At 34.3% G+C, this 23,592-nt stretch overlaps 1 protein-coding gene across 1 annotated transcript in view; it reads right to left on the minus strand.

Moving 5' to 3' along the window:
- Positions 1–654: 654 nt before the first annotated feature.
- Positions 655–23,592, minus strand: part of NRK (Nik related kinase) — a gene marked incomplete at both ends in the record, with an annotated part of 129,778 nt that continues 106,840 nt past the window's right edge. Inside the window, 8 exons of the mRNA XM_080718970.1 lie at positions 655–750; positions 5,043–5,182; positions 9,153–9,312; positions 12,071–12,220; positions 12,512–12,654; positions 14,440–14,544; positions 19,627–19,785; positions 22,370–22,513. Of these exons, the coding sequence (XP_080575096.1) occupies positions 655–750; positions 5,043–5,182; positions 9,153–9,312; positions 12,071–12,220; positions 12,512–12,654; positions 14,440–14,544; positions 19,627–19,785; positions 22,370–22,513 (1,097 nt within the window). The remainder of the gene's footprint in view (positions 751–5,042; positions 5,183–9,152; positions 9,313–12,070; positions 12,221–12,511; positions 12,655–14,439; positions 14,545–19,626; positions 19,786–22,369; positions 22,514–23,592) is intronic.

Below are 23,592 nucleotides of genomic sequence, written 5' to 3' on the forward strand. Positions count from 1 at the left end.
TTCTGAGGAAAACCAAGTATGTGAGGCTTTCTTCCTTTTTCTTATAGGGAGAAAACCAGTTTAACATGAGTAAAAAGAACACAACTGCTATCTAACTGTGGGCTTAATTATGAAAAAATGGGTGGGCTTTTCACTTTCATCACTGTAATTTTCTCTGGGCATGCAGGTTGTTCAACCTTAGTCAGGGTTAGAAGATAGTTATTACAATTTTTCTTTCATGATCATCTAACCTTTGTTTCTTTATATGACTAGAAAATCACATATATTTTGTTAGTGTTTTCTTAAAAAAAGCCTTATTCAAAGGCCCATTCTTCTGAACGGTGCTGGTAATCTAATTTATAACAGGGTTCTTCACTCTGTGTTGTAAATCTGAATACAGATACTGTCCAAACTGTCCTAAGCATAATGTTTGAATTCACAGTAACAAAAGTTACAAAGTTTGTGCAAAGATAATTGTACACCATTGGAGTACATAGAGCTTGCTATAGTTAATTTTATATATAAAGCTGCATTTCTCATTAAACTATTCTGTGCTACATTTAAAGTTTCTGATTTAATGCTTCTCTAACAATAAAACTGAATGCTCACTTAATCTTTGAAATCTGAAGATGCAATCGCATATTAGTAAAGGTTGTAATAAATCATTGGAACCTTTTAAACACCATAATTACTTTGGAGCTCCTCAAGTTTTCCAAGGGTCATAAAATAAACTCGGCTGTGGCGATTGCGCAGGGTAGAGGTGAAGAACAGCTTTAAAAGAAAGAAAAAGATACCATAAGTAGATATTTAATACATTGTAACCAGATATTTAACAAGCATAATTGTAAGTACCAATATATAATTTCAATTTAACTATATCTACTAATTAAAATATTAAACCATATTATTGTTTGTAACAGACTTTTCTTCAATTAAAGAACAAAAATTAAATTAGTTTGGGATTTAAATTATATACTTAAGTTACTATTTTACCATATTCTCTATAATTGTAATTCACAGTTTAAATAACATTTTTTCGTAGGTGGCATTCATCTGCTGACACTGTAACACACAACTGTGAAGATAAATTGGGAGTTTTTTAAACTTGTATTAATGCATTATAACTATGTGCCATAGTGAGTTTCAAAGTGATATACACATGCATGTACACAACACTTGATGTATTTCCTTCCCCATCCTACCATACTACTCCCTAGTCCTCCGTGTTAGCGAGACTGGTAGCAATACCCTCACATATTGCCACAGCACTATTTGAACTGTTCCCTTCTTCAATCATCCTTTTTCCTCTCCTCACTTCCCTCCCTCTACCCATTCTGTCTTACTGGTCTCTCTCATTTATCTGAGGTCCCTATGTTTCCTATTTTATTTCTAGCTTCCACATTTCAAAGAACATACAACTTTCTCAACTGGCTGATCTGAGTGAGTATGATATTCTCTAGTTCTATGGGATAGTTTTTACAGTACCTAGCAGAAAGTCTATAACAAATTAGGTGCTCTAAAACATGAGTACTTTTTTTCTTCTAGGTTATGTTTTTTTCATAACTGGGTTATGTTTCTTCATAACTGGGTTATGTTTCTTCATAACTGGGTTATGTTGGGCTATATTTGTACCCCTCTCTCCTCCAGTGCTGTCAAGACTGTGAAGGAAAATGGTACTCTCATAGACTGTTGGTGGGCATGTAAATTAGTATATCTTTTTTTGAGGACAGTATGGAGGTTCCTCAAACAAACTAAAACTAGAACTATCACATAATACAGCTATTTATCACATTCTGAATATATATCCAAAGTAAATGAAGTCGGCATAACAAAGAGATACTTGCACTCCAATGTTTATAAAATAAATATTCATAAAATCTTTGGAATCATTCTGGGTAGGAAGGAGAGAGAATATTTGGTATATGTATTCAATGGAAAATTATTAACTCATAAAGAAGAATGAAGCCCTTTTATTTGCAGCAGAATGGTTGAAACTGGATAATATTATGTAAAGTGAAATAAGCCAAGCACAGAAAGACAAATACTGAATGTTTCCTCTCATACATGGGAACTAAAAAAGTCAACCTGAATGTATAATGATCATTATAGGTTGATAATGGCATGGGGGTGATAGATAAAGAAAGGTTGGACTTGCTCGATGCACGCTGTATTCATGTGTTGCAGTATCACACTGAACACCATTGATATGTATGGTTAACACATGTTTGTCAATAATAAAATAAAAATTATTTTTAAAAGAACAGAACTAGTCAAAAATTTTATTTAAAATATAATTTAATATGGATAAAAAGCTATGGATCAAAGGCAATAAAAGAGCTTGGAGAAAACAAAATTATGGCTAAGTTTTACTTTAAGGAAAACTGGAAATTTCTACTTTAAAGAAAATGAAATCTGAGCATGGTGGTGCACACCTGTAATACCAGTACTTGGGAGGCTGAGACAGGAGGATCATAGGTTAAAGGCAACCTCAGCAATATAGCAAGACCTTGTTGCAAAAACAAAAAATAAAATAGGACTTGGGGTATAGCTCAGAGTTCAATCTCCAGTATCACGCACACATATACAAGAGCAACAAGGTATGAAGGAAATTAAGGGGATACGAATTCAGAAAAAAGAAATGAGATTATGTCTGTTTGGAGATGCCATGATCTTATACTTAAAAGACCCACAAAGCTCAGTCAGAAGACTTCTAGAAATGATAAACACATTTAACAAAGTATCTGGATACAAAATAAATTTTAAAAAAAATCAATAGTTTTTCTATACACCAACCATGAATCCACTGAAGAAAAAAATCAGAAAACAATTCTACTTTCAATAGCCTTGAAAAATACTTAGGAATAAATCTAACCAAGGAGGTAAAAGATCCCATGATGAAAATTATAGGAAAATGAAGAAGAAATTGAAGACCTTAGAAGATGGAAAGACCTTCAATGTTCTTGGATAAGCAGAATAAATATCATCAAAATGACCATACTAAGAAAAGCGATTTACAGGTTCAATGCAATTCCAATCAAAATAACAAAGTCAGTCTTCAAAGAACTAGAGAAAAATGTTCCTAAAATTCATATGGTAGAACAAGAGATATAGAATAGCCAAAGCAATTCTGAGCAAAGGAATCATGCTATAGGCATCACAACACCTGATTTTAAATAATATTAGAGAACTATACTAGCAAAAACATTATGGTGCTAGCACAAAAAAGACAAATAGATCAATGGAATGGAATAAAGGTAACGAAAACACATTTTCACATGCATAGACAGTTGATTTTTTACAAAGAAGCCCAAAACATATGCTAGAGAAAAGATATAATTTTAAACAAATGGTGCTGGAAAAATTGAATATCCATATGTAGAAGACTAAATTAGATCCCAGATCTTTAACTCTTACCATGCACAAAGGTCAATTCAAGATGTATCAAAGAGCAGAAACTATGAAATTACTAGAAGACCCCATAGGATCAACTCTGGAACACATAGGCACTGGTAGACCCTTTCTCAATAATCCTCTCAAAGCTTTGAAATAAAACTGAGAATCAACAAATTGTTTAGTATCAAATTAAAAAGTATCTGTGCAGCTAAGGAAGCCATCAAGACCTTGAAGAGAGAGCCTACAGGGTGGGAAAAGATCTTTACTTGCTACTCCTCTGATGGAAGACTAATATCCGGACTATGTAAAAAACTTTTAAAACTTTGTACTAAAAAATAACCCAATTAAAAATGGGCAATTGAGATGAAAAGACACTTCTCAAAGAAAGAAATACAAATGACAAATAAACGAATAAAATGCCAGTATCATTAGCACTCAAGGTAATGCAAATCAGAACTACACTGAGATTCCATCTAACTCCAGTCAGGGCAGCAATCATTACGAATACAAACAATAGCTGGGCGAGGTGGCACAGGCTTGTAATCATAGCATTCAGGAGGCTGAGACCAGTGGATTGCGGTTCATGGACAGCCTCAGCTACTTAGGCCCTCTGCAACTCAGTGAGACCCAGTTTCAAAATAAAGAATAAAAAATAGGGCAGGGGGTGTAACTCGGCTGTACAATGCCCCTGGGTTCCATCCCCAGTACCACAAAAGAAAAAAAAAAAAAGAATACAAACAACAAATGCTGGTGAGGATGTGGAAAATAGGAACTCTTATACACTACTGATAGGACTGAACATTGGTATAACCACCATGGAGATCAGTATGGGGTTCTCAAGAAGGCTAAGATTAGAGCCACCATATGACCCAGCTATACCACTCCTTGGTATTTTCCCCAAAGAAATAAAATCAGAATGTTACAGTGATACATGCATATCCCTGTTTATAGCAGAACATTCACAGTAGCTAAATGATGGAACCAGCCTTGAATCCATCAACAGATGAATAAAGAAAATCTAGCATATATACATAATAGAATTTTACTCAGCCATAAAGAACAAAATAATTATGGCATTTGCAGGAAAATAGATGAAATTAGAGAACATTATGCTAAGTGAGATCAATCAGTCTCAGAAAGTCAAGTGTTATATGTTTTCTCTCATATGTGGAAGCTAGAGAGGAAATAGGAAACAAAAGAGACTTTAGCTAGTTGAGAAGAGTGACCAGTCGAACAGTGGAAAGAGGTATGGGGAAGAAGGTGGGGAAGGGAGAGAGAAACACTGATGGAAGAAACAATCAGAATCATGCTATGTTCATGTATGAAAGTATCACTGCCAATCTATTATGTATGGGAAGGGGTGTGTAGCAAGGTGGGGACTGAAGGAAAACTCACCATTACCTGTGTGCAGATCTGTTTGTATGACACCGAACCTCAATCTGATGTATCATTACAATACACCAATAAAAATGTTAAAAATATTTTTGGATTAAAATTTTATCATCTACCAAATTAATATTTCTACTGAAAAATGAAAAGTTGTTTTTGTCAATAACCTATGTGACAAATATAGCACAAATTTATGGCCAGAATAAAAATAACATAAATTTCTTTATTAACTTCAATGGTTGCTTTATTTTTTTAATCTAACTAAAAGAAATAAACTATACCTTGTCACCTCGAGTACACAGGAGTCTCAGTTTCTTGATTGATCTGCGTTTCAGCTCATTTTCTAGGACTCTTGATTGCAAAGAGCGTGCTTCAATGGCCCTTTGGCCACATCCAGTGGTTCTCTGTGTACATTCAAAAGCTACAATACAAATAAAAATCAGAAAAAAACAATTTTTTTCATCAGTGGTAAAAAATTATAACCACAATCATTGTTTGATTATTATAGTCTAGGTTAACCCTTGCTTCCTTTCCTTTTGTAGCCAGGCATTTGGCCATTTTGCTGCTTAGGAGTTCTGGTCAAATTAGGTATTTAAAGGAACCATTGTGACTAACACTGAATTACTAGATATATATTAATCCTTGTATTCCTATTTTTTTTTGGTACTGGGGCTGGAACCCAGGGGCATTCTAACTCTGAGCTACACCCCTAGCTCTATTTTTTATTCTTAACATTGGAACAAGGTCTCACTGGGTTGCAAAGGTCCTCACTAAGTAGGAGCTGAGGCTGTCTGCAAACCTCAATCCTCCTGTCTCAGCCTCCCAAATGCTGGGATTACAAGCATGCACCACCATGCCCAGCCATATTTTCTAAGACCACAGAAAAAGCCAAGTGTTAATTCTACCAAGTTCATAGAAATTGAAATCTACCCATATAGTCCAGGTGACGTACCATGTTCTCAGTAAGGTTTCCTAATAAAGATGCCTATTTCTGTTCATGTGACATATATGAAAACTTGATATTTAAAGATTAAAATGGTTAAAAAGTGACATTCAAATACCAACGCTAGCAACCATAGACTAATTGAAGAAATTACCATGTTATAAGCAGACCTAAGTCTAATTTGATCCTGTTATGGTCCTTTCCTGGTCAAGAAAATTTTGTTAAGATTTAAACTTTTTTAAAATCCGTGTTTTATGACTTTGTGACAATATAGTTTATGAAGAAAATTGCCTTAAAACAGAAAACCTAATTGTGTAGATAACCATAATGCCAGCTGGTGTTATAAGGTATTTTTGACACTGGGAGTTAGCATAACCATTAAATTTTTAACTTTTATGTTGCTATTCTATATACTTTATCGCGAAGAAAATGTTCACAAGTAAATTAAATCAAGACATTTAATATAATATCAAAATTGTAACTCAAGCTAAAATAGTCTATAAAACACAAATAAGGCACTTATACTTCCATATTAGCATGATTTAAATCAGAATTAATTAAATAATTTGACTTTCCATTTTATTAATTTTTCTTTGCAGTACTGGGGGTTGAACCCAGGTGTATTTTACCTCTGAGCTATGCCCCCAGCCCTATTTTTATTCTTTATTTTAAACAGGGTCTCACTCAGTTGCAGAAGGCCTCACCAAGTAGCTGAGGCTGGCTGCAAACCTGTGATCCTACTGTCTCAGCCTCCCAAGTACTGGGATTACAAGTGTATGCCACCACACTCGGCTATTTTATTAAGTTCTGACGGGCATAAACACTGCACTGATATACTACAAACAGGTCTTTTAACAATTTTCCTTATTTTTTCTCAAAAATTCTAGAATGGTTTTGTTTGAAACAATATGACTAGCCTTCATATGTATACATTAAATATACATAAAAGAATTCATGAAAGAATAATTAAGCTTTTATAGAAATGATGTGGGAAACACATGTTTTAAATAAAAGGGCTAAGTGAGTGATGTGTTCATGTATGCCTCTACCGTCTTGTACTCCAAGAAGATGTATGACTACAATGCACTAATAAAAATGATAAAAATAATAAATCAGCCTCAAAGATTTTATTATCTCTTGATTAATTTTTATTATAATTCAAACTACTTATATGTATTGAATTTACATCATAGTTATAGTTGTATTTCAACTTAGAAAAATGTCTATCCTGAAATAATTTTCTAAGTCCAGTTCTGGACTAGAGTTAAAATCAACCCTGATTATTTATTCATGTGCTATGTTTTTATTGGTGCATTATATTCTAACATCATAATGCAAATCATGTTGACAATGACATGCATCACACATCACTTGGTGCCCCCCACCTCACCATTTCACTCCCTCTCAATACAGAGTACTCAGATTGACATTGGTATATTCATATGTATATACATATTTGATGAAAATCACACCAGAGTATAAAATACATAAAAGAGGATCAATGGCCTGAGTGATGGAAATAAGTAATAGATTTAGTCTATTATATTTTAACCAAGTGATTATTTTTAAAAATGGCATATTTTCTTAACAATGACACAGAATAAAACTTTCTAAACTAAATGCTCAGGCTACTTTCTGAGTCTGGACACATAGTTTTATGTGATGCCAAGTCTTGGAACATATTAATCTGCCACTTAACCTTCATACTGACCTAGGTTGCTTTTTGTAATGGGATTCAGTGATTTAGAAGTGAGAATACCTAGTACAACTTTTGATGATTTCTAAGCCCTAGTGTATTATTTTTTGGAAAGGCAGAGCAATGATCTTATTATCAAACGCATTTATTATAGTTCAAGAAAATATAAAATTCAGACTTGGAAATCCGAACCTGAGCCAGTTTTAAATAACAAAGCAGTTCATTTTAGGTAAAAATAGAGTGAGTTTCTCAGTATCACTCATATGATATACTATAATCTCAATATATCCTATTCTCAATATTTAAAATTATATCATATTACATATAGATGTCTTTCAAGTGCTAGCAACTTGAAATAGCTTTTTGTTTTAAATAAAAAGTTTCCCTGCCTACAAAAAGCTATACAATATTATTTTTAAGTTCCATTTGAACCCTATGATTGTCTGGTAGCATAAATATAGATACATCCCGAGTTCCCCATTTGAACTAAATTTCTTTATTCCCATTTCCAATTAATGTACTGATCCCCAAGTAACACTGTAAAGGTTGTAACATGACTCATTAGTTTTACTTTCTTTTGCCCCAGATATGTCAATTATACTGTAAGCATTTACCTTCTGCCACTTAAAATGGTTTTAAATCTTCTGTGAGTTTTTACATGTTTGAGGAAAATGGAACAAGTTTTCAGGACAATCCTTAACACTGATTATGTATGCAAAAATAAAGTATTTTGCAGATGTAATGTAAAGTGCCATCATCCCATAGGGGGAAAAGGTCACTTTCAGCCATTTTATAAAGATTTCAGGGGTTTGGGGCTTCTCTCCTGATAATCTACTTTTCTCTCTCTTTTCCCCCCTTCCTCCTTTTTTCTTCCCTCCTTCTTTCCTATCTCTCTCTCTCTCTCTCTCTCTCTGTACATATATATGCAATCACACAACTGACTTTTCCCTTAATTTTGCTTCATTAAATTCCTCTTATTTGGTAATGGTCCTTCTCTAATCATTCTACCCTCTTTAATATTTTTACTTTTCATATGCATTCTCTTTCCTATCTAGAATCCTGCTTATATGCTACAAGCCTCAGAAACATACATGAAAATCTTAAATTATTTGGATTTCCCAGATCAGAAATTCTGTACTGGTTAAGAAGAAAATAATGTTCTAGTATGAAGAAGATGAAAAGGTGGTTTCCTTTTTATTGCCATCTTGATCACACTTATTAGGCATCAGAATCAGTAATATCTACTTTTTATTACTAAATTATTTGATTATTCACAATAATATCACTCACTAAACACAATCCTATTGACTATACCAAAGAGAAATATTTTGCTTTTCTTCTTTGACTGCTTGTCAGTCTCCTAAGATAAAGATACTACTTCCCTCTACATACAATCAATGTGATGGAAAAGAAGCATTTTCAGCATCTGTGTAAAATCTGCAAGCAAAGGGATTTAAAGAAAATGTATAGATAATTGTGGAGAGAAATTAGTTCCTATTTCAACTGTGTAATTATTTAAAATTTGCTATGCGGATAACCCAAATCAGTCTCTTTGTGGTACTTTTGTGAATGTGTTAAGCTTATGACAAATATTTGCTTCCTATTACTAAGGAAATGAATGTGCAGGACCCCAATTCAATTCTCTGTGCCTTGAAAAAATGTAATAATTCAGGAAACCTTTGCTTGGGACATATTTATTTCTTGAAAAACTTCTCTGAGATCATCTGAAAGAATAAGAAATGTTATACATACCAACAGAAGATGGTATGTCCTTCCACACCTCCAGGATCTTCTTGAAGAGTTGTTCATTAGCTTCCACAGAGAGAGCTTCAGCATTGAAGGTAAGCATCATGCCGATTCCCAAGCAGTCAGGTAAAATGATGATATTCTGTGGTATAATGATTTCCAAGGGCTGGAATTATGTTTCATAAACATTTACGTGTCCAACATTCTATCACTACTATTTCATTTGAACCAGCATTGTTGAGCAATAAAGACCAAAAGCGTTGGGAGAAAGGTAACTTCTATTTCCAAAATAAATAGCATGCTACCAAACAATTGAAAAGAGCTGCCTTATTTATGCTTAAAAGTTATCACTGTTTAATAGTCTCCTGTACATTTAGGAGAAAGACTGGTTTGAGAAAAGTAGAGATATATTTCCTCTACAGATAATTTTTTTTAAATTTCACAAACCACTATGTAAAATCATAGAGGAAACATTACTTTTTATAAACTTGGATTTAAGATTGATTTTAAAAATTAATAAATACTTTAGTAATGAATATGTGAGCCAAATAACAAATCCTTCCTTGGTCATCAAACAAATTCACTAAATTAAATAATAAAATGTTAACCTGAAAAAAGCTTGAGCTTAAAATGTTTACAAAGGGTAGCTTTATAATATTCTCAGCATCTTGAAATGTAACAGTCGTCTCCCCTTTGAAAAAATATAGAAATTCTTATCCAATTTATATAATCTTAGTATATATTCAGTATAGAAATTCAGAGAGGTATTAGGTGACATAACAAAAAATACTAAGAAATACCTAACACTTCAAATTTTATGATGCATAAAATGTTTCAAAATTCACTTACAGTTATTGTCACATTAACAGTACTTCCCTGATAATTAAGCAATCCTGTTCCTCCAAATTAGAAAGTTACAGAATAAAAGTTCAGAAACTATACTTGCCAAACCCAGCGTACTCAGGCAAAGTGCTTGAGGCCATGTCTCAGCATCAACAATCCTTAAAACTAAAATGGGGATCCAGAGGCGAAAAGCAATTTTAATGCGTTCCCTGGGTACTTGCATGAGCAATTGAATCAGAACAGAGGTGAAGGAAGACAATAAAATAAATTGCAAGAAAGCAGGTTGTCTCAACAAAATCTGTTTACAATAAAACTGGACTGCTGCACATCCAGACAGCTTCTGAGGTAATGGTTTCTTCTCAGGTGATTCCTGAAGTAACCAGATATTCTTGAGTACACAGGGCTCCCTTGTAGCATTACAGCTTTTGTAATCTAGGACTCTTGGAAAAACATTATTTTCAATACATTCTGTTTCAGAAGACACCCTTCCTCCTCCTTTATACTAGAGTTCTTTCTCTTTTAATGGGTCAGGACACTAGAGCATTTAGCTAAAAATATTTTTGAATATACATAAGGTATCCTAATTAGGTCAGAAGATGATTTTTAAAAATTCATCTTCTCTCATTGCCACTCCCACAGTAATTAACAGATTGTTTCAAAAACTATAATTTCCCTTGTTTATTAGTCAGATAGAACACTGGATTCAAGCCTCTCCAATGTCTTTTCAAAAAAAGTGTAAACTTGGGCTAAAGCTGCCATGTTTAATATTTCACTGGCCTCTACGTAAATGTTGACATGATTTAAAAATAAGATACAGGAAGCTATTGAAGATAACTCAACTGAAGCCTAATATAATGTTTATATCAAATTATCTGGCCTCATATCAAAGTGACTTTGTCTGAGATTGGTTCATTATTTGCTACATTGTAAACAGGGTGAGTTGTATATATCCATAGGGAACCACTGGATGATCAGCTAATGACTAATATAATCAAAACACTTTAAACATATTTCCACTAATATTCTGACAGTTGCTCTATATAATTTGTTTGAGAAGTATAATTCTGAAACCTGCTCAAACGATCATATGACTATAGTTATTTAAAATATATAAAATTTTCTCCAGAAATGTTTATATGATACTAAGCTGCTAGTTAAAATTTTAATTGTCTAAACCAAGAATCAAGAAAGGATGAAGCAGAGAACTTTTGGCTCAGGCCTTTATTTTGACTACAATTTTCAATAATATGATTATCATTGTCATCATCAAATTTGAGATGCAGAGTTATATTTCATGCGATGTATATTTAGGAATATTGTGTTAAGTTCAAGTTTTTTATTTAAATGACATGCAATGAAATACAATGTATTTTTACAACTATATTTTAGATATTTTATCATCTTTTCACTATTTATAATTTCAGAGTTGAGAGTTAAGGTGCATTTGCTTTTTTAATGTTGGCTCTTTTGATCATAAATTCCAGTAATATTTGATATGGTAAGGGAATCAGTGACAATACAATAAAAAGTATACATATAATAATGCTACAATACTACTATTGCATTTAAAAAAATCTGTCAATATATTGTGGGGTACAGAAGGACTAAAGGAAGGACTGCTCAAGCGCCTCCTAGGGCCAATTATAATAAGTGCATAAAGATAGATGGATAGAGAATGTATGGCATATAGCCCACCTAAAAGGGGGAAGGCATGAGTCAATTCCAGTTGATAACCTCCAGGCAGTAATGTGGGATGAGGATGTCATTTCTTCTGAATTATCAACATAAGTCCAAATTTTATATGTATATGTAAAGTTTAGTCATAAAAACAAAAAACCTACTATATTAGATGAACAAAATATGTCTTTAGTATTGACTCAGCTGTCTGAACAAAGAAAGCATCAGTGACTTTTGTTTATGCATGACCACGTTCTGGTACTCTGTACTTAATCATTTAGTCCTCCATTCCAGTATAATAGTTATTTCTAGTAATATTTTTAAACATTTTGATGTTTTGATAGTTGGAAAAATTCAAACAGGGTTATAAAATAATTTATAGGGACCTGAAGGTATTATCTTACGTTTTTTGGCAGGGTCACATCAGATATAACTTCAGATTCTGCATCAATGATGTGATATCCATTTGCTGAGCTGAAGAAAATCTTTAGTCTTTTCTCCGAACCAACAGCCAGGTCAACTGTCACTGGCTTATGACCAAGAGTTGGAAATACCTGCAAATATAAAACCAAATACGGCCACAAGGCCAAAAATGACATTCCAACGAAGGCAAAACTTCCCTAATTCTTTCTTAGTTTGCATGTTTATAAAATGTAGGTGGGTTTTTAAAATGGTATATTGTGTTTGGAGATCTATGCATTGGAGTTTTTGTTATGTTACTGCAATAAAGGCATAAATATATTGAAGTTCTACATATTATTTCCTTTAAAAAACCAGATTGCTCATGATTTTCATCAGAGCCTCATATGGCTCTGTATTCTATTTGCTGTATTTGAATTCCTTGCCTTGAGCTTCAGCAAATGAAGGAGCTCATCTGGTCTCTTAAACCGGTTCGCTGGATCAGCTGCCCGTATTTTTGCCAGTATGCGTATATAGGCTTCATAGGACATGTAGTCTCCTTCAGAGTCTGCCGATTGATCAATGCATACTTGGTAAGGAATGAAAAAGGCCAGACATATTAACCTACCATAGACTGGGTGTAGTAGGCACCTATGGCTTTTAGTCCAAAGAAATAAAAGGCCAAACAGGATTCATTGTCAAAAACATGTCATGGTGTAGGACTGAGCACCACAGGATTCACCATATAGTAGTCATTAGGTGGGATTTAAGAACTGGAGTGACCACTTGGAGAGGAACTGTGTATCAGGCTAGAAAGATTGTTGGTACTTATCTCTATTTTCCAGCTCCATACCAGGTAGTTCTGACCAATCAGCAGACACCCAAGAACAAACCCATATCCAAATACTGACAGCTGATCCAAGGACCAATTTAAGGAGATCAGAGCAGGGATATAATTTGTGTTAGGACAGACCCAGACTGTCTATATAATAGTCTGTGCTATTTATAAAATCATAGTTATTGTGCAAATAGTCCTTGAGGAGCGGTTATAAGGATTAGCCAATCTCTGTAATATACATGTGATGTTTTGACCTACAAAGTACACCATATAAATATATCTTGACCTAAGATACAAAAGAATTTAATAAATACATTGCTGGGATCTATGAGGATGTGTTCCTATTTGTGCTTTGTAAAAAAATCTTTCCATGTATCAACTAATTCAGTACTGACTAGAACATTTGCTGAAAGTATAGATTTCCCAGGCCCCACTCCAGATCCACAATTAGCCTGGGGTTGGGTCTGAGATCTAAAAATTTAAGAAATGCTCCAGCTGATTCTGATGTACACTCAGGTTAAAAGGTTTCTAAATTGATAGGATGCTGCCATTTCATTACTCAGCCCTCATTGTAATAGAATAAATACAAAATAATCCTATTTAAGTGGAATTTTATATCATTATAAAATTACTGTCCTCAGTTTCTCTGATGTGATTTAAAAATTAACAGCAGCTTGTTTAGGACACAAAATAGTTATTTTCTGTGATTAACCCACATAAGCTCTGTTAAACAATAATTAAAAAGGAAAGAGTACTGGTAGTCCTAACCTCTATGTCTCACAATAGTTCTAGAGAGAAAGTTATTATTTTTTTTTGGTGGTACTGGGGTTCCTGGAAGCCCTTCTACCTCTGGGTTACACTCTCAGACCTATTTTTACATTTTTATTTGGAAACAGAGTCTCCTAAGCAAGCGCGTGTGGCTGGCTTTGAACCTGCGCGATCCTCTTGTCTCTGCCTCCCAAGTGTGGGGATTACAAGCGTGCACCACCACGCCCAGCAAGAGAGTTATTTTGAATTTCAGCTTGGAATTAATGTTGACCCATCCCTTTCCTACCTAACCCCACCTATTTTAGGCATGGTGACTGGAGGGAGGGATTTCTCTTCACTTCTTTATTTTCCAGTGGGGTTCCTCCCTCTATCATTTCCATACCTTTCCTTACCTTCCCTCTGCTCTCCACCCCCCACTAAGAGAGAACAGGGACTTTCTCAGCTGCAGGTCATTGGGTGGTACCCAAAGCCTATGTTTGGGCTTCTAGAAGAGAAGTTCTTCATGTTGGCTACAGGAATTGTGAGTGAGGAGTTGGTGGGGCGGTCCTGTAAAAGAAGGGGCCAGGAATTTCCCTCAAATTCTCCCTTGATATAGTGCCCATGGGTTATCTAAAAAAGGTTTAAATGATAATTACTGACAGTGTACATTCAAATTACATTAACTATAAAACAATGGCATGAATTTTCACATCTGTATTCTAAAAATACTGCTCTCTTTAGTTTCTTTACAAAAGAAAAATGGTATGATCCAAAGGAAAAGGAGATCACTTACTTTAATGGCAGTGCTTTCATCAAAGGACTTTGGTGCCCATGCATAAAGATGAATTGATGATTTCAAAGCAATTGCTATATATGTTGTTTCTTCATGCTGGACTACAATGACAAAATACAAAGAAGCAACAATAGAACAGAATTAACAAGAACACTCAAGTGTTTCTATTTATTTTGAAAATGTCATAACCACAATGTAAGAGCACAAACTTGTATTCTTAGAAAGGCTACTTGGCTACAATATGATGCCCCAAAAATGTAATTTGATAACTATATAGTTTTAGGGAGTATTTGAATTAGATTTCAAGAACTTCTAAATTGTACACTGGAGGGAGAATCAATGAAGGTATTACTTCTATCGACCTTATATACATATGTGAGAATACCAGTGTCAATCTTAATAACCTGTATGTGGAAGGGGGAAATAGAATGGGAGCTAGTGGAAAGCCTGCTAGGTGCTGTGTGCATGCATGCCACTATCACTATGATTTACATTATGATGTGAGATTATAGTGCACCAATAAAAGTATATGAAATTATACATTGAAAATTATAGAACATTGGTGAAAAATTAAGAAAGACCTAAATAAATGAAAAATCTTTCCATGTTCATGAATGAGTAGACTAGACATTGGTAAGATAGCAATATTATCCAAACCAATTTCTACAGACTCAATAAAACTCCTATTAAAATCCCAATGGCTTTTTTTTGGTAAAAGTTTAAAAAGCTATTCCTAAATTTCAAATGGAATTGCAAGCCACTCTGTATATTGAAAACAATCTCAGAATTATAGTTAAAGGACTATACTTTCTGATATAAGAACTTAATTAAAAGATATAGTAAGAAAGCAGTATGGGCCAGGTGCAGTATCACAGGCCTATAACCCTTGTACTTGGAAAGCTGAGATAGGAGGATGACAGGTTTGGGGACAGCACACAGAAATTTACAAATATCCTATTTCAAAATATAAGATAAAGTGGCCTGAGGATGTAGCTCAGAACTAGAGTGTCCTTGGGTTCAATACCCAGTACCACATATACACAGAAGACTAATATAAAGATAGGCATATAAATCGATGAAATAAAATTAAGAGTTAACAAATACAAGCATACATTCATGGTCAATGGTGCCAAAAACACTGAAATAAAATGTTGAAATCTTTTTCAACAAATGATACTGGAACAACTGGATATTCTCATGTAAAAGAATAAAGTTGGATTCTCTACCTAACATCATATAAAAAGTTAGCTCAAAATAGACTGAAGACTTACGTATAATAACTGAAAGTTTAAAATACCCAGAAAATGACATAGGAATAAATCTAAATGATCCCCCAAATGACATTGGATTCTTATTTTGACACCAAAATAAGATATATTAAGGATTCATCAAAATTAAAATATCTTGTACATCAAAGGACAGAATTGAGAAAGTGAAAACACAACCTATGGACTAGAAGAAAAGATCTACAAACCACCTGGATAAGGGTCTAGAATACAGTTATTTAAAGAAGGCTTTCAACTCAAAAATTAAAGGAAAAACAAACCAAATAAAATAGGCAAACACTTTGATAGTAATTTCTCCAATGGTGATATATAAACGACTACAAAACATATGGAAAAATGCTCAACATTAATAATCAGAAAAATGTAAATCAAAACTATAGTGAAACACTCCTTGCTAGAATCAAGAGATAGGCATCTACAAGTGTTTAAAATGATGTAGAGAAAATGGAGCTCTCATATACTACTGATGGCAATGTAAAGTGATGCATCTACTTTGAAAGCAGCCTAGCAGTACTACACAAGAGAAAATAAAACACATGTACCCAGATACAAAGATGTATAAAAATATTCACAGCACATTCTTTCTTTCTTTCTTTCTTTCTTTCTTTCTTTCTTTCTTTCTTTCTTTCTTTCTTTCTTTCTTTCTTTCTTTCTTTCTGTGGTACTCGGGATGGAACTCAGGGACCTTATACCTCTGGGCTATACTCGCAGACCTATTTTATATTTTATTTGGAAACAGGGTCTCTTAAACCAGCTGAGGCTGGCTTCAAACCTGTGTAATCCTCTTGTCTCCACCTCCCAAGCCTGGTGATTACAAGAGTGCGCCACCATGCCTGGCAGCACTATTTCTAATAGTCAAAAAATGGCAAGAATAAAAATGTCCATCACCTGACAAATGAATAAATAAAATATCATATAGCTATATAAATAAATCCTATTCATCAGTAAAGCAGAATTAAGCACATGTATCATATATAACATGGATGAAACTTGAAAAATTATGCTAGCCAGACGTGGTACAGCATTCTTGTAATTCCAGTACTTGGGAGGCTGAAACAGGAGGATTGCAGGTTTGCAGCCAGCCTCAGCTCCTTAGTGAGGCTCTCAGCAACTTAGTGAGACCTTGTTTCAAAATAAAGAATAAAGTCAGGCATGGTGGTGTACACTTGTAATCCCAGTCCTTGGGAGGCTGAAGACAGGAGGACCACACAGGTTTGAAGCCAGCCTCAGCTACTTAGTGAGGCTCTAAGGAACTTAGTAAGACCCTGCTTCCAAATAATATATAAATAGGTCTGGGAGTGCAGCCTGGAGGTAGAAGGCCCATTCTCAGTACCACAAAAAAAAAAAAAAAAAAGAATAAAAATAGGGGGACTGGAAGCGTAGCTTGCAGGTAGGATGCCTCTGGGTTCAATTCCTGGTGCCACAAAAAGAAAAGGAAAAAAGAAAAATTATGCTAAGTGAAAGAAGTCTGTAAAAAATGACATATTAACTGCCCAGATGAAACAAATCTGTAAAGAAAGTTCATTTAAAAAAAACTCAATTACATCATTTTCAGGGAAATGGATGGAACTGGAGGACATTATGCTAAGTGAGATTAGTCAGTCACAAAAAATAAGAAATCAGATGCTTTCCCTAATATGTGAGAGCTAGGGAGAAATGGATCATAGGAGGAACTCTAGATGAAAAAGGAAATCCTATAGAGGAGCAAATAAGGCGATCTAACTGAGGAGATGGGAGGGGGAAAGAGGGAACCTCTCTAAAGAGCACCATGTACTTAAACATATCAAAGTCAACCACTGAGCCAAGCAAGGGAAGGGGGGACGGGGAGGGAATGGGGTGGGAATTGCGTAGGGGTTAAATCAGTGATGTGTACATGTATGTACACACAAGTTTTTTACCCCAATATGATGTATGAATATAATGCACCAATAAAAAATTTAAAAAAGAAAGTTCATCAGTAGTTAACTATGACTGTGATGGGAGAAAAAGGGAAAAGGAAAGGAATGGGGAATGCCAGCTAATGGATATATAGGTTTCTTTTGGAGAAGAAAATTAGAATTTTTTATGAAAATTATTGTTAGTTGAAGCATAGTGTTAGTTGCACAAATCTATAAGCAAACCCAAATCCACTGAATTGTGTATTTTAAATTGTGCATTTTATAGTATGTAAGTGACTTCAATAAAATTGTTTTTAAGAGAAAATGAAAAGTATACCAATGTATATGTTTGCTCTCAGCCTCTTGCTCTTATGGAATATGTTTTTGTATCTGATAGATTTATATTTTGCATTAAAACTCCTCTTCCTTGGTTGGGATATTTTTTACCCCCCCCCTTCATTTTCTTTTGTCTTGTTCCCAAACAGGTCAAAGGAGCATGATTAATAAATCCTAAACATGAAAAGGATTCTTTTGTTAAGCAAACAGTTCCCATAAACTGAATACAGTACAATATTTGGTGCTGGTCCATTGTTTTGTGGATCTTGGAAGGCTATGGAACTACCAGGATAGTATGAACCACTGCTATACTCTTGCATGTAGAGGCTGCCATTCTACTTCTCAATGAGACAAAACAGTTTTTTTCTTCTTTTTTCTTTCTTTTGGTTGCTCTGAGTGGTAGGATAAATTGGAACGGGGTCAGCCCAGGAAACTGGACTTAACCAGTCCTTCTATTCACTAGTGACTATCTCTTAATGAACTAAAATTTACCAATTAATAGAAAGTAGATCTGCAATATAAACTCCTGAGCTAACATTGGGGATGTCTTTCACCTCTGTGCTATCAAATGTACATAATATAAGTGGAAGGAAGTAATGATATCTAAAACCAGAAGAAGGTAGTGTATAATTTAATGCTTAAGTTATCTAGTTACTCATTCTACTTTTCATCGTATATGTGTATATATGCACACATATGTGAAAACATATCCTAGGAAAGCCACTTTATGTGTAGAAAAAATAGTCATGACAGAAATTTCATATTGCAATTCATATAATGTGATTTGTGCTACCATTTCTGCCTGAAGGGGAAATTAGTTCAGGGGTAAAGAAGGAAAAAGAGGCTGAGAGTAGAGGAAATTTGCTTCAGGAATATAACAGAATGGGATTCTGGGACTCTACAGTTGTTATTTCATTTTCCAGTGGATTGTTGTGAAGAGACAGAGGGTATGAAAATATTCTGTAGTCAAAAAGGAAATAGTGATTATATACGTAAATACTGACAGTGAGAACAATAGTCAGATGATCTTAAAAGAGTTTCCTGACTTATCATAAAATTTCCAGGAAAGTATTAAGAGGAATTCTATTTTATTGCACTTCAAAGGAAAGAAAATATCATGAGAAAATAGCATGCTGTTGAACATACATCAAGGATATTTATAGAGTTGAAGATATGTAGATGGATGAAAAATTATCAGTTTAACTGGAATATTTAGAGTGAACGGGAAGGAAGGAAAGATGATGAAGTAAGATGGGCTTGGTGGTGCGTGCTTGTAATCCCAGTACTTGGGAGGCTAAGACAGGATGTTTGCAGGTTCGAGGGCAACCTCAGCTACTTAGTGAGGCTTTCCACAACTTAGTGAGACCTTGTTTCAAAATAAAAAATAAAAAATAGGGTTGGGGGTGTAGTTCAGAGGCATTATGCCCCTGGGTTCGATCCCTAGTTTTGCAAAAAAAAAAAAAAAAGATGAAGAAGTACATTAACTATAACTTCAAGAGCTATTTTAGTCAATCAGTGCTTTCTTAATAGCCAAGATTGTCGCAGAAAAGACCTGAAAGTTGTCTCAATGAACTTCACTTTTCAAAGTTGTAAATTCTTTCCCTTCCCTACTTCATACTTAGGTACTTATCAAATAAAAGGAAGTGAAATGTTTATAGCTATATTAGACATGAATGGGACATACGGACACTGAAGTGTTCACAGCCAGTCAACTTATCAATAGATTTGCAAGCTTCCTCTGTCTTCAGCATTTCTTCTTGTCTTCTTTTACTTGCTGGATCATTATTCAAAATCTTGTTCCTTAGCCAAGTCAGATGATACACCCGAAGTCTGTTCTTATGGCCTGGTAGATGAGAAAAGATAAAGTATCTTGATTCCATCTTTCTTTTCATATCTTAGAAGAACAAAAAGTAAAGGTATTTTACTTCTTAAAAGAAATGTTTTCACTGAAGAGCCTTTTTTAAAAGCTGCATTCCCATCAGACTTTCCATGTGTAATTTAGAAATGTGATAGCAAAATCTATCTCAGTCTCTCAATTCTATGAGATAGTCAAAGTGACTACTAGTTATCTCTACATGTCTGGAATGTGATCTAAAACACTTGTTTGGAGAGATTACAGCTGCCACTAAGTAGGTGAAAGAATTACTATACATTCCTATCTACCATGGCTTTTTGCTAAGTCATTACCCCTCTGAAGTTCAGAGACCTATAAATTATCCCTAGTAATTCGTAGAAGAGGGATATTTGAATACTGTTCCGGTATTTATGGGCATTAGGATACATATCTTTGTGTTCTATCATTCTGGTATACTCATAAAATAATTGAAAGGTTTTATTGTTTTTTCACCCAAATTTATTTGCATTTTTTATTATTTTTAGTCAATCCTTCCCATTTCCCTATTCAATCCAGTCTCTGGTAACTGCTGTTTTATTCTCAACTTCTATGAGATTGAATTTTTAGGTTCTAATTATGAGCAAGACCATATTTTGAATGTTAATTTTCAAACTGTAAACCTCTAAAAATTCTCATAATTCACTCAAGAAATATAGACAATTAAATTCACACACTTCTCTCCCTACAGAGTGATTTTTATTCATTTTCTATTCATTTTAGGGTTCATTATTTCATGATTCCTAGTCTCCAAATTTTTCTTATGTGACTGATTTTCAATATGTTTTACATAATATTTTTAAAGCAGTAGTAGGGTTCAGATACTCATGTTAATGGCCATTCTATTCTAAAATTCTAAACTATTGACTATCTTCCTATATTTATATTCTCAGTACTATGTGTGTGTGTATGTGTGTGTGTGTGTGTGTGTGTGTGTGTGTGTGTGTGTGTGATGCTGGGGATTGAACCTAGGTGTGTTCTAACTCTGAGTTACACCCCTGCTCTATTTTATTTTTATTTTGGAACAGGGTCTTGCTAAGTGGCTGAGGACCTCACTGAGTTGCTGAGGCAGGCCTTGAAAATAGAATCTTCCGCTTCTGGCCTCCCAAGTACTGGGATTATAGGCATGCACCACCACTTCCAGCTTCTCAGTACTATTTGATGCAAAAATAATTCACAATTAAGAGAAGCTCAACCATTAAAGAAGGGCAGATTTAAGGTAAATAAATATGGATAAAAAGTTTAAAAATCTGGTATTCGGATGTGTAGTCTCTAAGATACCCAAATATTTTCATCAAATAATTATAAATGAATGGCAACAAAATACGACTTAAAAATCATGAAGCATCAGGGGTGGTGGCCCATCCTTTTAATCCCAGTACTTTGGAGGCTGAGACAGGAAAATAGCAGGTTTGAAGCCAGCTTCAGTAACTTAGTGAGACCCTGTCTCTAAATAAAATATAAAATGGATCTAGGGGTTGGGCCTGGAGGGAGAAGGCCCCTGGGTTCCATTCCCAGTACCACAGAAAATCATGAAGTCTGATCATACCTCTAAAGAATTTCTCCTCTAATGAAAACTTGAAGTTAAATCATATTTAAGTTTATATATATATATCAGTGCACAACATGGCAATTGGCACACTAATATACATAAATATTATATATATATATAAAGCATATGAGCAACTATATTTAGCATAATATTCTTCTATAGCCAAACTTTTTCTCCTCCTCCTCCTCCTCCTCCTCTTCCTCCTCCTCCTCCTTCTTCTTATTTGTATTATTATTATTATTATTATTATTATTATTATTATTATATTACTGGGGATTGAATTTACATACCTCTAAGTTATACTCCTAGCCCTTTTTATTTTTTTGTTCTGAAACAGGTTCTTGCTAGGTTGCTGAGAGTCTTGCTATCAAATTTATTTTAACTTTCCTTTTGTCAGTCATCTTTTGCCTATTGTCAGTTTTAATACTATTGCTTTTCTGATACCAAGTCCTGTTTAGTAATCATAATCACTATGCCACCCACTTATCTTGCTTTCTCTTAGTCAAAGATTCAGACTCTGACCAAAACTAAGAATTCAACTACTATGCAAGGAAAATGCAGAGGAGATCCATTTTTATTACTAAGCTTAGGGCCTTGTGTTAAGTTTGTGTCTGAGACAATTCTCTTTTACACCCAATTATTTGTCTATTTTGCTCTTGTTGCTTCTAATATATCACAAGAAAGGTAGATGGTGGATGCTACTGTGGCCAGAAGTATTAGAGTTGTAAAACTGTAGGAGGCTACTCTTAAAAGAACTAGTAAGGATGCAAATAGTGTCATTAACCTGGGTTAAGTGTACTCCACTCAAAGGGTGTTATTTTACATTGTAAAAGATAAGAAAATACAAGTAGGAGAGCCCAGTGTCCCAATTAAAGGTTATTTAAAGTGTTCTCCTGAACACTTTCACCTAAGAAAGTCTTTAACCCAGTTTGAAGACTAATTAATCTGCATAATCACTCAGCTAATTTTAGTTCTTAAACAAACCAGAGATGGTAATCAGCAAATTGAGTGGCTCTACGACTTGAATCTGGCGGAATGGTCTTCTCTTTATAAGTTTAGTAATGTCTGCCTTTCCACTTCTGTCCATCAGATACAGATTAGATCTTGTTCCCAGCAGCAAATTGACTCCTATTCAGATATAAAAGAAATGTACTATATTAGCTCAGATTATTTTTATAATTGCATCTATATTACAACTTTTGCTCCTCCAGTATGCTGATCTAGGTAAAAGTGATTTTTGTTATTTCAGGTTAATATTAGCCTTTTACACGTAACTACATAATCTACTAACAGAACAATTTTCATTAACATACATGAAAAGATGAAAGACAATGCTCTCTGGCAGTATTCTACTGGCTGGCATCTGGGGTGCCATCTCACAATTAGATTTTATGTACATCTTAGCATCCCTTCTTAGTTGCATCTCAAACTTTATCAAAATCAATCAACCCTCTTGAAAATTACCATTAAACATCCTTAGTCTAATATCATTATAGTTTATTTAAAATGTCTCCCAGACCTCATACATTATAGATAGCCTGTTGGAGTTAGGACTCGGTTCTGGGGGAGTGGGGCTCTGGGGAAAGAGCTGAGTACAGTGGGTATATCCTGGGAATTTCTCCATGGAAATGTGTCTCTGTGATCCTTTTGATTTTTCTGCTTCAAGCCAAGATCTCCTGAGGATTGTAGACAGGTTCCAGCTTGGAAGATGGCCCCCAAATGGACCTCTGATATCTCCAGATCTGTGAGTAAATAAAGCCTTTTTCCTCTACAATTTGTATATCAGGTGTTTCAGTCACAGTGGTGAGAATGCTGACTGAAACAAGTATATACAAACAGTTCAGTTCATTTTGAATTCCTGTGACCTCTTTAATGCTTTTAAATAATCATATGTAAATAATATTGTAAATTGAACAATTCTGTGTTCGTGCAGATATGCAGCTTTTACATTGCTAATTGATTGTGGAATTAGTGCTTTTCTTCATATATCTAAATTCTTGTAAACACTTTATCTCACTTATATTAGTTGGGTGGCTATATTTATCATTGTTTAAAGGCCAAATGAGAGGACTGCAATACAAAATATAAATGAATTTAAAATACATTTCAAAGTAACTTAGGGTTGTTTTCATGAAAAGAAATACAGGAGAAAATAAGCCAAGTAAAATAACAGAAAACTTTCATGTCTTCTTTCATTTTGGAGAAAA

Source organism: Muscardinus avellanarius (genome assembly GCF_963383645.1).
Source record: "Muscardinus avellanarius genome assembly, chromosome: X".
NCBI lineage: Eukaryota > Metazoa > Chordata > Mammalia > Rodentia > Gliridae > Muscardinus > Muscardinus avellanarius.